Source organism: Mobula birostris, chromosome 30, assembly GCF_030028105.1.
Source record: "Mobula birostris isolate sMobBir1 chromosome 30, sMobBir1.hap1, whole genome shotgun sequence".
Taxonomy (NCBI): domain Eukaryota; kingdom Metazoa; phylum Chordata; class Chondrichthyes; order Myliobatiformes; family Myliobatidae; genus Mobula; species Mobula birostris.
In genome coordinates, this window is record NC_092399.1 from 38,908,594 (window position 1) to 38,922,343 (window position 13,750).

At 40.1% G+C, this 13,750-nt stretch overlaps 1 protein-coding gene across 1 annotated transcript in view; it reads left to right on the plus strand.

Moving 5' to 3' along the window:
* LOC140190525 (adhesion G protein-coupled receptor B2-like) overlaps positions 1-13,750 on the plus strand; it is a 1,142,782-nt gene that overhangs the window by 950,120 nt on the left and 178,912 nt on the right. The window contains exons 22-23 of the mRNA XM_072247176.1: positions 5,783-5,849; positions 7,492-7,577. Coding sequence (XP_072103277.1) covers positions 5,783-5,849; positions 7,492-7,577 — 153 coding nt within the window. The remainder of the gene's footprint in view (positions 1-5,782; positions 5,850-7,491; positions 7,578-13,750) is intronic.

Below are 13,750 nucleotides of genomic sequence, written 5' to 3' on the forward strand. Positions count from 1 at the left end.
TTCCTCGTGTTTGCGATTTCAAAGTACATTTATTATCAAAGTATGAATCACCTTGAGATTCACCTCCTTACAGGCAGCCACAAAACAAAGAAATCCTATAGGACCCATTAAAACAAAAACCATTAATGCGCAAGAAAAAATAGTGCAAGTAATAAAAATAAGCAAAAAACATTCAGGACTAAAGTTCACAAAAGTGAGTTCACAGCCACAAAGCCAGTCACAGCCAATCCAGGAACCTGTTAGTTACCTCATTTCAGGGCAATAACGAGTAAACCTCACAAGCGGTCAGTTGAACACCAGCCTGATCCTCATCTCCAGCCTCCACACCATGACCTTTTTAATCTGGTCCAGTGCTTAAATTGGTCAAATAACAGGTCATCCCTGGCTTTCAGGCCCGATTCCTGCCACTTCAATATGCTCTCTGGCCTGGGACCCGCCACCTCAACTCTGCTTTGCCTCAGTTCTGCTGCTTCGAATTGCCTCCAAGTCCACTCCACCAGCCAAACATTTGCCTAAGAATCTCTTAATTGTCATAATCTATCTGCCTCTATCATCACCACCAGCAGTGTGTTCCATGCACTTACCACTCCTTGTAAAGAGAAACTTCCTCTCACCTCCCCACTATACTTTTGTCCAATTACCTTAAAAGTGTACAGTCTCATATTAGCCATTGCCACCCTGGGAAAAGTGTACTGGCTGTCCACTCTAGGTATGCCTCATTGTCTCTATCAAGTTGCCCTTCATCGTCCAAAGAGAAAAGCCCTAGCTCACTCAGCCTTTCCTGATAGACATGATCTCTAAACCAGGCAGCATCCTGATAAATTTCCTCTGCACCCTCTCGAAAGCTTCCACATCCTTCCTATAATGAGGCTACTAGAACCGAACACAATATTTCACATGTTGTCGAACCAGAGGATTATACATCTTCAATATTATCTCATGGTTTTTCAATGCATTCTTCCAACTAATGAAGGCCAACATGCCTTAAGCGTTCTTAATGGTGCTATCAATTTCTGCGTTAATTTTGAGGGTTCTATAAACATCGGTAGACCCAGAGGGGACCAATATCCTTGCGAGCAGTCTTGCAGAAGCTGTTGGGAATGGATTAAACTAATTTGGCAGGAAGATGGGAACTGGTGTGTTAGGGCTGGTTTATAAGTAGAGGCAGTGTGTAGTAAGATTGTCAGCAATGACAGGCAGATGATACGGTAGAATTGTGTCACTGGGATGAAATGCAGTGTAAAAAGGGGATAAAATTGAAAAAGGTGATGGATACAGGACTGAAGGTGTTATATTTGAATGCATGCTGAATACGGAATAAGGTAAATGATCTTATAGCACAGTTACAGACTGGCAGGTATGACGTTGTGGGCATCACTGAGTGGTGGCTGAAAGAAGATTATAGTTGTGAGCTGAATATCCAAAAATACATAATGTATCGAAAGGACAGATAGGCAGTGTTACGTACCCGTAACTGGGTTGCCAAACCAGCAGAAATGGATCACTCAGTTGGAGTCTGGATTACTAGAACTAAGAAAGTTTTATTAAAGAAACAAGCAACACAGTAATCGAAAGGATAATAAATGCAACCGTTCAGTAATGATAACCACACATGTGCACAGAATTAAGATATCAATCAAGCTCTATCGTTGTCTAGGGGTAAATGACCAAATTTCAAAGTGACACAAAGTTCAGTCCAATTTAGTTCAGTTCGCAGTAATCGTTGCCATGGCGATGGACAACGTGGGGGGAGGGAGAGAAAGAACGAGAACGACTGATCATTCAGACACGGCTTCCACTCACAGACCGGCGATATTGCTCACAAGCAGCTTTCGGGCAGGTCCTTTGTGATGTCACCTGAGGTCACCAACTGTGACCCCTCCTCCAGATGCGGTCGATCCTCTGCAGTGAACCCGGCACCCAAGCGAGGGCGGACACACACCGGATTCCCGCTGATCGTACCTTTCCACCCTGTGCGTTTAAGGTCCGGTACTTCCCACCGACTCGTGAGAGGTGCACCGCTTCCAGGGTCTCGTTACCTCGGGTGTCGTGTGTGTCCTGCCTTAGCGAACCTGTCCCTTTTTATCCCCCTGCTGGGGTATCGCCTGTCCATCACTTCAAACAGTTCAGGGTTCAAAGGGGGAGCCGCTCCAGACAGCTCTCTCTCCCGTGCCTTCATTACACATCTCCAGATCGCCTGTCCATCACTTCAAACAGTTCAGGGTTCAAAGGGGGAGCCGCTCTTGACAGCTCTCTCTCCCCCGTCCCTTCATTACACATCTCCAGATCGCCTGTCCATCACTTCAAACAGTTCAGGGTTCAAAGGGGGAGCCGCTCCTGACAGCTCTCTCTCCCCCGTCCCTTCATTACACATCTCCAGACGCTGCTCCATTGTTCCTTATCTCTCCCTCCCCTGAGGACAGGTGGCAGACCAACTGCTGATGCCACTGATGCTAACATCTTAATTTTATGTGTATTCTCGTCACAGCAGGCAGAGGGGCTGGTGTGGCTGCTTTGGTAAGAAAAATGATCAAATCCTTAGAAAGAGGTGACATGGGATCAGAGGGTGTAAGATCCTTGTGAGTGTAGTTAAGAAACTACAAAGATAAAAAGACCCTGATGGGCGTGCTGTAATGTTCTGTGTCTGTGTTCTAAGATAGTTAGAAACCTTATGATGACAATAGCTTTCCGAAATTGGAATGTTGTGTCCAGATTTCAGGAGTACACCTCAGAAAGAATTTGAAGACCTTAGAGCTGGCACAGCAGAGAATTATCCATGGGGTCAAGAATGAGAGAACATTGAATGAGGCTGGTTGGCAAAAGTACTAAGCCAGTCCCTACTTTGTATATCAAATTCTATGTGATATTTTTTGTAAATCAATTACCTTTTTAAACTCATATGTATTACATCTAGTAGCTCTCCTCAGTATTATAAAGAGAAATCATGTTGACAAATCCAGCAGTTCTTTTGATGATGTAAGCAGCACTTTACATAAAAAGCTGTATTTAAGATGGCAAGCTGTCACCAATAAGTTCCACAGGGATCAAGCCGGGACCTGAGCAATTCACAATTTATGCCATTGGTTTAGATGAAGGGACGTGCAACAATATATTCATGTTTCCTCAAGATACAGAGCTAGGAGGGTGAATGACGAGGACATGAAGATAATGGGACAAAATCCAAATGAAGTCATGTACAATGGAAAGTGATTACTTATCCACTTTGAAGAGAAGTGTGCTAAATGGAATATTCTTTAAAAGGCAATAAATAAAATTTTGCAGTGTTGGCTCAAAAGTCACAGAAGACAAATATGCAATGCAACAGATAATTATGAAGGTTAATTATTTAATTGCAAGGAGATTTTAGTGCAGACATCAGGAAATATAGTATAACTGCTGTAGGGTTCTGTGAGACCTCTTTGGGAGCAATATGTGCAAACCCTGTCTCTAGCTAATGGAGGAAATATTTACCTAGGAGTCAATGCACTGAAGTTTCACCAGATTGATTCTCAGATGTGGGTGTTATCCCATGAGAAAAGATTTAACATTGACAGGTGCTTACTGGAGTTTGGAAGAATGAAAGGTGATCAATATGACGCACAAAACAGTGGGTATGAAGTAAAGGTAGTCAGTTGTTTGCTGACTTATACACTGTAATTGATCCTAATATATTACTGAAAGGGAAACGTGTGGCTGAAGGGAAGTGGGTTGGGGGATGCATGATACAACCAGCAGCCAGCCATTTAGAACTGAGGGAAAAATTCTTCATGAATACAGTTGTCAATCTTTTCAGTTCTCAACCTGTTCACTGAATCATTGAGTACATTCAGAGCACAGATGGATAGAATTTTATAAATTGAATCAAATGTAGGAAGTGAGCACATAATAATTATTACTTATTTATTAGAATTTTTTCTATTTGTTATTTGCACATTTTGTAGTCTTTTGTATATTGCTGTTTGTCCGTGTTGGGAGCAATATTTTATTGATTCTATTGTGTTTCTTTGTATTTACTGTGAATGCCTGCAAGAAAATGAATCTCAGGGTTGTATATGGTGACATATATGTACTGTTATAATAGTTAATTTGAACTTTGAATAAGTGGAAAAGTACAGGATCTTATAGGAAGGCAGTCCAGAGTCAAAGAGCCAATGGCTTTAACCTCTAATGCCTTTAAGTCAGTTTTCACATGTAGACTTTCACCTCACCACCATTGCTCTAGCCCCTTCACTGTCCAAATTGTCAGGCTGAAGATGTGACATCTGAGAATGCACGAGCAGTAACTTCCACTGGATACATTTCAGGAAGATTGAAGTCGTTGTGTTCAGCCTCTGCTTTGAGATTCTTCCCCTAAACACTGACTCCTTTCACTTCTGGCATCAGTCCGATGTGCAACCAGAAGCTTACAATTCTATCTCATACTTAACCCTGATCTGTGGATGGCATATTTTCAGAACATTTGTTGACTCCTGCTCTACTTCCTGGCTGATCTCTCTTATTCTGTCAGAGCAATCCAAATTTATGATGGTAAGGATACGAGAGGCCAGCCAGCTGGACATCGCAATAACTAGACTAACCAAGTCAGGAACGAGAGAGCTAGAGATGGAGTCAGCAAATGTTATAAAAATTGCCCAGGTGCATAGCAACACTAGGTACCATTTACCCATCACATCTGTGCTTGCTGGCTCTCAGTTAAGTTGTACCTTGATTTTAAATGTATCATCCTTCTATTGAAATCCTTTCTATCCCAGTACTAGTCACTATTGCTGCGACCCAGTGAGAGGTCTGTGTTCCTTCAACACTTATGAGTGCTCGGCTTTTAATCACCCCACTACTGGCATCCATTACATCAGCTGCTACACTCCTGAACTGTGAAATTTTAATCTTATACCCCTCTGCCTTGTTGACTCCATTTCCTTTTGCAAGATACTACTTCAAACCAAAATCTTTGACAAGATTATTTCATCCATACTATTTCTTATGTTGCCTAATAATGTTTCTGTGAAACGCCTTTGGCCATTTTACAGCATTGAATGTGCTGTTTTTATCCATTATGCTAACTCATATTTATTGTGTAAAGTAGTACAGGCAAAAAATCAAAAGGGGTGAAAGGAGAATTAATGTATGGATTAGCTGTAATATTATAGCGAATCTGTACTTCAGTTCTCCTATTCTGCCCCACATGGTAGTGTAGTGGTCAGCGCAACACTACAGAACCAGCAACCTGCTTCAATTCCTGCCTGTAAGGAGTCTGTACGTTCTCCCTGTGATCATGTGCATTCCTCCGGATACTCTGGTTTCCTCCCACAATCCAAAGAAGTACCAATTGGTAGGGTAATTGGTCATTGTAAATTTTCTCGTGATTAAATCAGAGGATTGCTGGGGTGTGGCTCGAAGGGCCAGGAGGGACTATTCCACACTGAATTTCAATAAATCAATAAATGCTATAGAGCCCATTGGAGAGGCTGAAGGACTGCTCTTGTTCCTTTTTAAAGCTATTGTCAGTGTGCTGGATGATCATTAAAACAACTTGAAACAAAAGAATATGGTTCCTTCTCTTGATTCAGTCCCTCACCTTGAAAAGAACTCCTGATTTTATTGAAAATTCTAGGAGGAATTGGAAGGATCCAAGCAAAAGTTAATATTCTCAGTAAAGCGAAGGATAGAAATTAAAGACAACCCACATCTGTTGTGCCACTTAGTAAAACAGCAAATCCCTTCTTTTGATGACGATGAGTGTCTGTCTAAAACTAACTGAGAATGGGTGTGTTCTCGCTTTCAGCTGCTGGCTGTCATTGGAAGGAGGCCTCCTTTATGCCTTTGTTGGACCTGCCGCAGTCATTGTATTGGTAAAGATTATGTTTTAATGCTGTAGTTAACATGGATTATATGATGTGGGGAAAATGTCATGTGGACTAATTAACACTTTACATTGTGTTCATTATTTTGTGGGAACTGAATACAGAATGCTACTCTGTATTATAACTCATAGGAACAGAATTTAACGATTCTGTTTTCTGCGCATTGCTTATCAATGGTTTTAGTACATCCATTAGTGTACATTGCCTTGATTTTATAACAAATTTTAATCATACAAGTAAATGTACTTTGTTCACATTTCATCAAAACCATGGACATAATGAAAATAGCAGTGAGTGTTTTTCAGTGGAAGCAATGGGCAGAGGGATCTGCATCAAGATCTCTCTGGGATGTTGCCCAGCACAGCCATCAAAACTAATGACCTGCCACCAGTTAGTTCTTGAAAACATGTCCAGTATTTTGGTTATGTGAAGTTGCCCAATTAGATTCAAAGTAACTGATCAACAAAACATTATTAATGTTTTATAGAACAGCATTTGTGAAAGCTCTTGAAGGATCACATATGAACCACATTCCAAATTCCTGTAGTGTACCACAGAAAGTATTCTCTGCAACACAATAGTTTCCCACTATTTATCAGTGTTCTGTTTATGACTATAGTACTGAAGTTGCTCATAGTGCAACTGCAGAAGCTTAATATTATGATTCCTGAGGAAAGGCTAAGTACCCCTTATCCAAAACCGGAAATTTTTTGGAGTGCTGACATGAGTAGAAGTAAAAAATTCCACAAAGCACTGGAAAGGTTCTCAGGCGATGGGCAGGTCTCTGCGCACCACAGACTGTTCTGAGAAATGACCTCACATATGTAATGAAGAGAAGCTAATGAAAAATAGAAAAACACCGCATAAAGTGAAAACTGAAAATCTTGATCGTGTATTAAAAGAATGCATCCATCAGCGTCGGAGTGACCATATGGTGCTTAATGGTCTGCTGTTTATGAAACAAGCAAAGATCTATCATGATAGACTGAGAATTGAAGGTAATTTTGAATATTCAGTAATCTGGTTGCAAGAATTTAAGGCAAATCACGGTATTAAATTTTTAAACATGTTAAACATTTTAAAGTTAAATCATCTGCTGAACATGAAGAATTGATGTTTGCAAAGATCATTGCTGTTGAAGATCTAGCACCGGAACAAATCAACAGTGCGAATTGTTTTTACACCTTACATAAAACCAAAAAAAAGTAAAACACAAATACAGTGTACAGTAACCTTTTCATCAAATCACAGCATTGTTGGTGGAGACAGCAAGTCTGCCATTGATTGTCGTTGTTAAACAGCTGATTCAAAGTGTTTTTCCAATGCTGCTGTGCTGCATACATTATATTAATGTTATGTAATAATTTTTACTTTCAGTACACGAGTGATGAACGGGAAAAAGATTGCTTACCAGTAACAAATAAATTCAGTCAGAAATGGTGCTGATCCCAAGCTACCTCATTATATATTCCAAAATCTAATGTCCAAACCACTTCTAGCCCCAAGCATTTTGGATAAGGGGTACTTAGCCTGTGCTACCTTTATGCAATTGTGAGAGTAACTGCTTAGTGGGAGCTGGTTGCTGAGCAGTGAGTATATCCTTACTAACTTGCTGGTCTTCCTTCATAAGGTAAACATGCTGTTCGGAATCATAGTATTCAACAAGCTCATGTCTCGGGATGGAATATCAGATAAGTCCAAAAAGCAGCGAGCAGGGTAGGTAGTGGCATGCATTGCTTCACTGAGGTAATGTTTAACTTTGTTTGGTGTGTGATGTTTGTGAAATAATTGAATCTCAGATTTGAAGTGTCCACTACCCTGCATCTATCAATTACCTATTTACAAAATGGAAAGTTTGTTGATCCCTCCAGCAATTCCATTGAATGACAGTCCCTCAGCATTCATTATATAACTGATTTCCAGTGTCAGTTTAGTATTCAATTACCTTACTCCAGACTAAATGATAACTTTTCCCAAAACTGCTCATTTCAGGGTGACTGTGTACTTACTCTAGCCCTGCTTTTTCAGACATCACAAGCTCTGCTGACATCCTCTTTGGACCTGTGCACATTGTGATACAGTCTATCGAAACAAGTCACTGGAAGTTACCAATGACTTTCATGCAGCAGAAAGCAATGTAGACGTACTGTCATCAAGACAGGATGCAAACTGACATAGAGGCACAGTCATGATGAAGTGTTGGAATGGTTGCCATGGAGACTGCGAGCTCTTGCAGCCAGCACATTATTTTTGAAGACACCACATGGTTATATGCTATCTGCTGATGATATGTTAGCAACAACAAAAAAGCAGGAATATACATTAACTGTTAGCAAAGTCATAAGTGCTTTTAGAAAGAGTAGAGTGTTTTCTCCCAGAAGGCAGCAAGGTTATAAAACATAACTTTGTCATACTTTAAATGGGGGCTTTACAGAATGAATTCCTGCAGGGGATAATGAGCGCTGACTCGCTCAGCACATTGAAAAAAAGAAGGCAAACCAACAACAGTGTTTTAACCCATCATTAAAGCTAGGTCTTAGCAAACATTAACCCTAATAATAATTCACAATCTACCTTTTGAAGATGATTTTGCCACTGTTAGAAACAGTTATAGTTCCCACTTGAAGGAATTCACTGATTTGCCATTGAGTACAATTCTAAGCTCTCCTATTCCATGGGGAAGATTCCCTTCTTGACAAATGGATGAGGTTTACCTCATTATAAGTAAACAAGCTAAGGAAAACAATAGCTATCTCTAGTCTTTCCTAACCAATTTAATTGGAATATTTTTACTTTAACTCTAATGCAGTCACCCCTCAAAGCCTCTTAGACGTTAATAATATCCCAAATAGTTATCTCTATAAATAATAAGATATTTTAAAATATTAATTAGTCTTGTTACCTTCATCTGTACTCGTTCCAAAGCCTCAATATCATTTAGTATACTGAGAGATCAAAATTGAATACAATACTCTAAAATAGGTCTGACCATTATTTGTTTCAAGGCCCAAAGAATACATTATGTTAACACAGAAAATATTAGAATTAGTAAGAGTGAGAGGATAAGAAAATGAAATACTGTAGTGTGTAAAAATGAGGAAGGCAGGAATAATTGATAAATAGGATGATGGTACAAGCTGAAATTAGGAGGTAAAGGAAAAACAAGTAGCATAAATGTACATGGAGAAAACCATTGTCTTAAATTATCAGATAAAACTATTGTCATCTGAAATATAGATGCTGCAGAAGCTGATTATCTAATACAACTGAACACCATTCAGTGTCCATGAAAATCAATAAAACTGCAAATGCTAGAATCTGAAATAAAATAGAAAGTGGAAACACTCAGCAAGTCAGGCAGCATCTGTGGATAACAAAACATGAACCTGAAGCATTAACTCGGCTTCTCTATCCATAGATGCTACATTGTCTGCTGAGTGTTTCTCTGGCATTTTATGATTTTGTTCATCATGTTTAGATTGGGAAAGAAGTTTCTGTTTGGCTGATTGAGTATCAGTCAGATGAAGTTCCTCTCTGATTGTCTTGTTGTTTTTACACGATCAGAAATTTCATATCATCACAAGAACGAAATGAGCATGACATTATTTCCTTCCATTGAATCCGATACAATACCTGCAGACTGTTGCATTGAGAAAAACTGTTACAGTGATTATGTAACAGTTAATGAGAGATGATGGCTTCAGGGTCTTATGTGCCTGAAGCCTCGTCTCCATGTTTACAGTTATGTAAGGCAAGTGAGCCTTGATTAAATTCTTACAGTTTTATGAATGAGAAAAGCCTGAACTAATCCATTATAAGTCTCCAGTTCTGAAAAGCACTCTTAATGAGTGGAAATGCCTTGCTCTGTTTGGTGTATAAAAATACATATGTTAGATATTTAATTGGCATGTCATTATGATCATAAGTCATTAAATTTAGTCAGTCCTACTACAGAAATGAAAATGATGTATCATTTAAATTAGCTAAAAGATTGAATACAGCAAGCAAACCAACTTAATTGAGCTTGGGAAAGAATGTTAATGTAAAATGCTTTCAAAAACTACACTTCCTTTCCAAACAGTTAACATAAAATCAGCTTAGAATGGATGCCAGGCAGGTGGATAGTTCAGCTGCTGAATGGTCATGTTTGCTTTTGCAGTTGTTATTTTGTTAAGTTATTAATATGGGTTGCAATGATTAATTGAATGCAATTTTTTTCAGCATTTGCCAAAATCACAAATCAAATTCACAGCAACAGTGGAAGTTATTGTGCATTTCTTAAACTAAATGTATCATTAATTTACTAGCACAAGAAATTCTGCAGATGCTGAAAATCCAAAGCAACACACACAAAATGCTGGAGGAACTCAGCAGGTCAGCCAGCATTCATGGGAATAAACAAATAGTCGACATTTCAGGCCAAGACCGTTCATCAGGTCTGGAAAGGAAGAAGGAAGCCGCCAGAATAAAAAGGTGGGGGGGGGGGGAAGGAAGCTAGCTGGAAGGTGATAGGTGATGCCAAGTGGGTGGGAAAGGTAAAGGGATGATAAAAAAAGTAATCTGAGAGGAGAGGACACTGGACCATAGGAGAAAGGAAAAGAGAAGTGGATCCAGGAGGAAATTATAAGCAGATGCGAGTCGGTAAAAGGCCAGAGTGGGGAATAGGAGAAGGGGGGAGGGGAATGGGATTTTTACCACAAGGAAAAATTGATATTCATACCATCAGGTTGGAGGCTACCCAGACAGAATATAAAATGTTGCTCCTCCACCATGAGGGTGGCCTCATCATGGCACATTAATTTACTGACTTTTTTTGACAGATGATTAAATACATAATTAATTGTACTTAATGGGGAATATCAGATGCAGTGCAAATCACAGAAGGTTAAACACGACGTTGTACAATTACAGACATCCCACCCTGCAAAAGCTCATTTCAGGGAGGTATCACCACCATTTCAGGGAGGTAGCACTCCCCCCCCCGCCCCCCCCCCCCCGGCAACACCATATGCCCCCCCCGCCTGTCAACCTCCAAGGGTGTATGTAATACTTTGTTTAGTGTTTTTGTCTAATCTGTAAGCCAAGTTGGGTATATGCAGCAAATGTGACATTAAAATATGTGCTTATATTATATTATCATGTTTATTCTATTACAACCTTAAGCAAGTCTGCAGGGAGTTTGGCCTCATCACGTAGGACATCAATAGCGTAGCTCCTTAGCAGCTAGCCAGCTAGTTTAAATAACGTTAGCTATGCTGTAATGACACCTGTTAAACTCACCTCAGCATGTCTTTTACATTTTAACCCATCATGGGCAACAGAAAAATCACTGTTGCAAACAGTGCAGCGAGCAGCACTGTCATTATTTTTGAGGTCGACTGTAAAGCCCGCCCACAGAGAAATCTGATAGGTCTACTTAGCAGGGGTCCCCAGCATTTTTTGCACCGCAGACCGGTTTAATATTGACAATATTCTTGCAGACCGGCCGACCGGGGGAGGTGGGTGTTAATCATGACCGGAATATAGGTGATAAGTCAATAGCATCATAACATTTTAAGTAGCGTTTGGATATTAAACACACGGCGTGTATTTTCCCCATATGAACATATAAAATCATTGCAACACACCAATATCGCTGAATCAGTGCGAGCCCTGGGCTTGTTTTCCTGCAACAAGACAGTCCCATCGAGGGGTGATGAGAGACAGCGATACTCAAAGGGGGTTCCTTATGTCCAGTCTATTCCGCAATTTAGTTTTCATTGCATTCATTGCAGAAAACTCCGCTTCGCAGCGATATGACGTTGGAAATGGAAACAACATTTTCAGTGCTTTCGTGGCTATCTCAGGATATTTAGCCTTGACTTTGATCCAGAATGCTGGCAGAGATGTTATGTCAAACATACTTTTCAGCCCGCCGTCATTTACAAACTCGAGGAGTTGATCTCCTTCCCGCGTTGACACGGATGACGTGCCAATAATGACCTCGCGTGCGTTCAAGTTCAACAGTGCGCATCAGGGAATGAGGAAAGATGCAAATGACTCATATCATTTCATAGCACCAAATCATATTGTTTCCTCATGGCTCGGTGGTTGGGAAACACTCTTAGCACGAAGGGAGACCAATCAGGATGCTCCCTCTCCCTCTCCCTCTCAAAAAAATCTATTTCCGGGATATTGTATATAATTTCCGGGCATCAGGGAGCCACTATCGATGTGCGGGAGACTCCCGGCTCTTCCGGGAGAGGTGGGATGTCTGCAATCATATGTTGCTGAGACCTCAAGTTGGAGGAGGTGATATTGATCTTTCTGCTAAAATAATATCCATAACACTGGTAATTATTAACATCACAGATGGTTCTGGCCAATGAATGCATTTCAACAAGTAAAACTAATGCTCACATCCAAAATTAAACAAGATAGGATTATTCGCAACTGTAACAAAATTCCTGTTGGAGTTAAGATTACATAGGAACATAGAAAACCTACAGCACAATACAGGCCCTTCAGCCCACAATACTGTGCTGAACACGTACTTAGTTTAGAAATTACCTAGGATTACCCATAGCCTCTATTTTTCTAAGCTCCATGTACCTATCCAGGAGTCTCTTAAAAAACCCTAACGTATCCACCTCTACCACCGTCGCCAGCAGCCCATTATGTTCTTTAAACTATGTTCATCAGTTGTATATCAATATTATTTAGGCCATATTCTGTGTATAGTGTGTAGAATATGGGCATTATCAGACAGCTAGTTAAAATAGCCAGTTATTACTGGGCATTGCAGGACTGGAAATGATACATGGAATAAGCACGATGTACCTCACCATTGATCACTGACACCAAATGCGGGTCATCACTTTTAGCCTGGCAGAAATCAGCTGTAGATCAGCAAAAAATCAGCATAGATCATGGTTCAAACATGGGACCTTTCTGGTCTGTTTGGACCAGCTTGCAATGTCTTAACCAATTGCCTCATTAGAAAGCTAATCTATCCTATTAAAGAAAAATTATTACAAATTGCAATGTTGGCTTACAAGATAATGTGGGCACAAACATGATGTGAATCATTAGAGGTTCTTCCCAGCATCTCAGTGGTGGGAGTAAAACCCCTTAAAGACGATGAATCTCCAGTATTGCACATTAATGGGAATTATGTGAAGAAGGAATTGGCCTGTGTAATAGATACTAGATTAATAACAATGTGGTACTTTAAAGAACAGCTGACTGAAAGCAAAGTGACAGTTTAAAAAGTGCAAGTGTAGCATATTGGGCAAAGAATGTGTGCCTAGAAATCTATTAACCTTATAATGGCACCAGTACACACTATTCTGTCTCGGAAGTTCATACCCTTGTCTTCCTGGCATTATGTGCGGGAAATTGTATCTCAAAGTTTGATTGAATGTTTTGGAGAGGTGACTATAAGGATTAATAAAGGCAGGGTGGTAAACATGGTTAACACGGACTTCAGCAAGGTTTTGTGGAAAAAATCCTGCAGAGTAGGCTGGTCTGGAAAGTTAGAGCACCAGGAATCCTGGGTGATCTAAGCAATTAGATAAAAAATTGGCTTGGTGTAAGGAGGCAAAGTGGTGGGTTGTTTTCAAGATTGGAGGTTTGTGATCAGTGGTATGCTGCTTGGTCTGCAGTTGTTTTATCATCTGCTTAATGATTTGGATAACAATGCTGTTGACATGATTAATAGGTTTGCAAACAACCTTAAAATCAGTGGTGAAATGGACAGTAATGACAGTGAAAGAGGTATTGCATTTGGTCATTCACACCAGGGCCAGACTTACATGGAGGATGGTAGGGCCATGGAAAGGGTTGTAGAACAGGATACATATATAGAATTTCTTGCCTTTGAGACACAGGCAGACAGAGTGGTGAAGAGG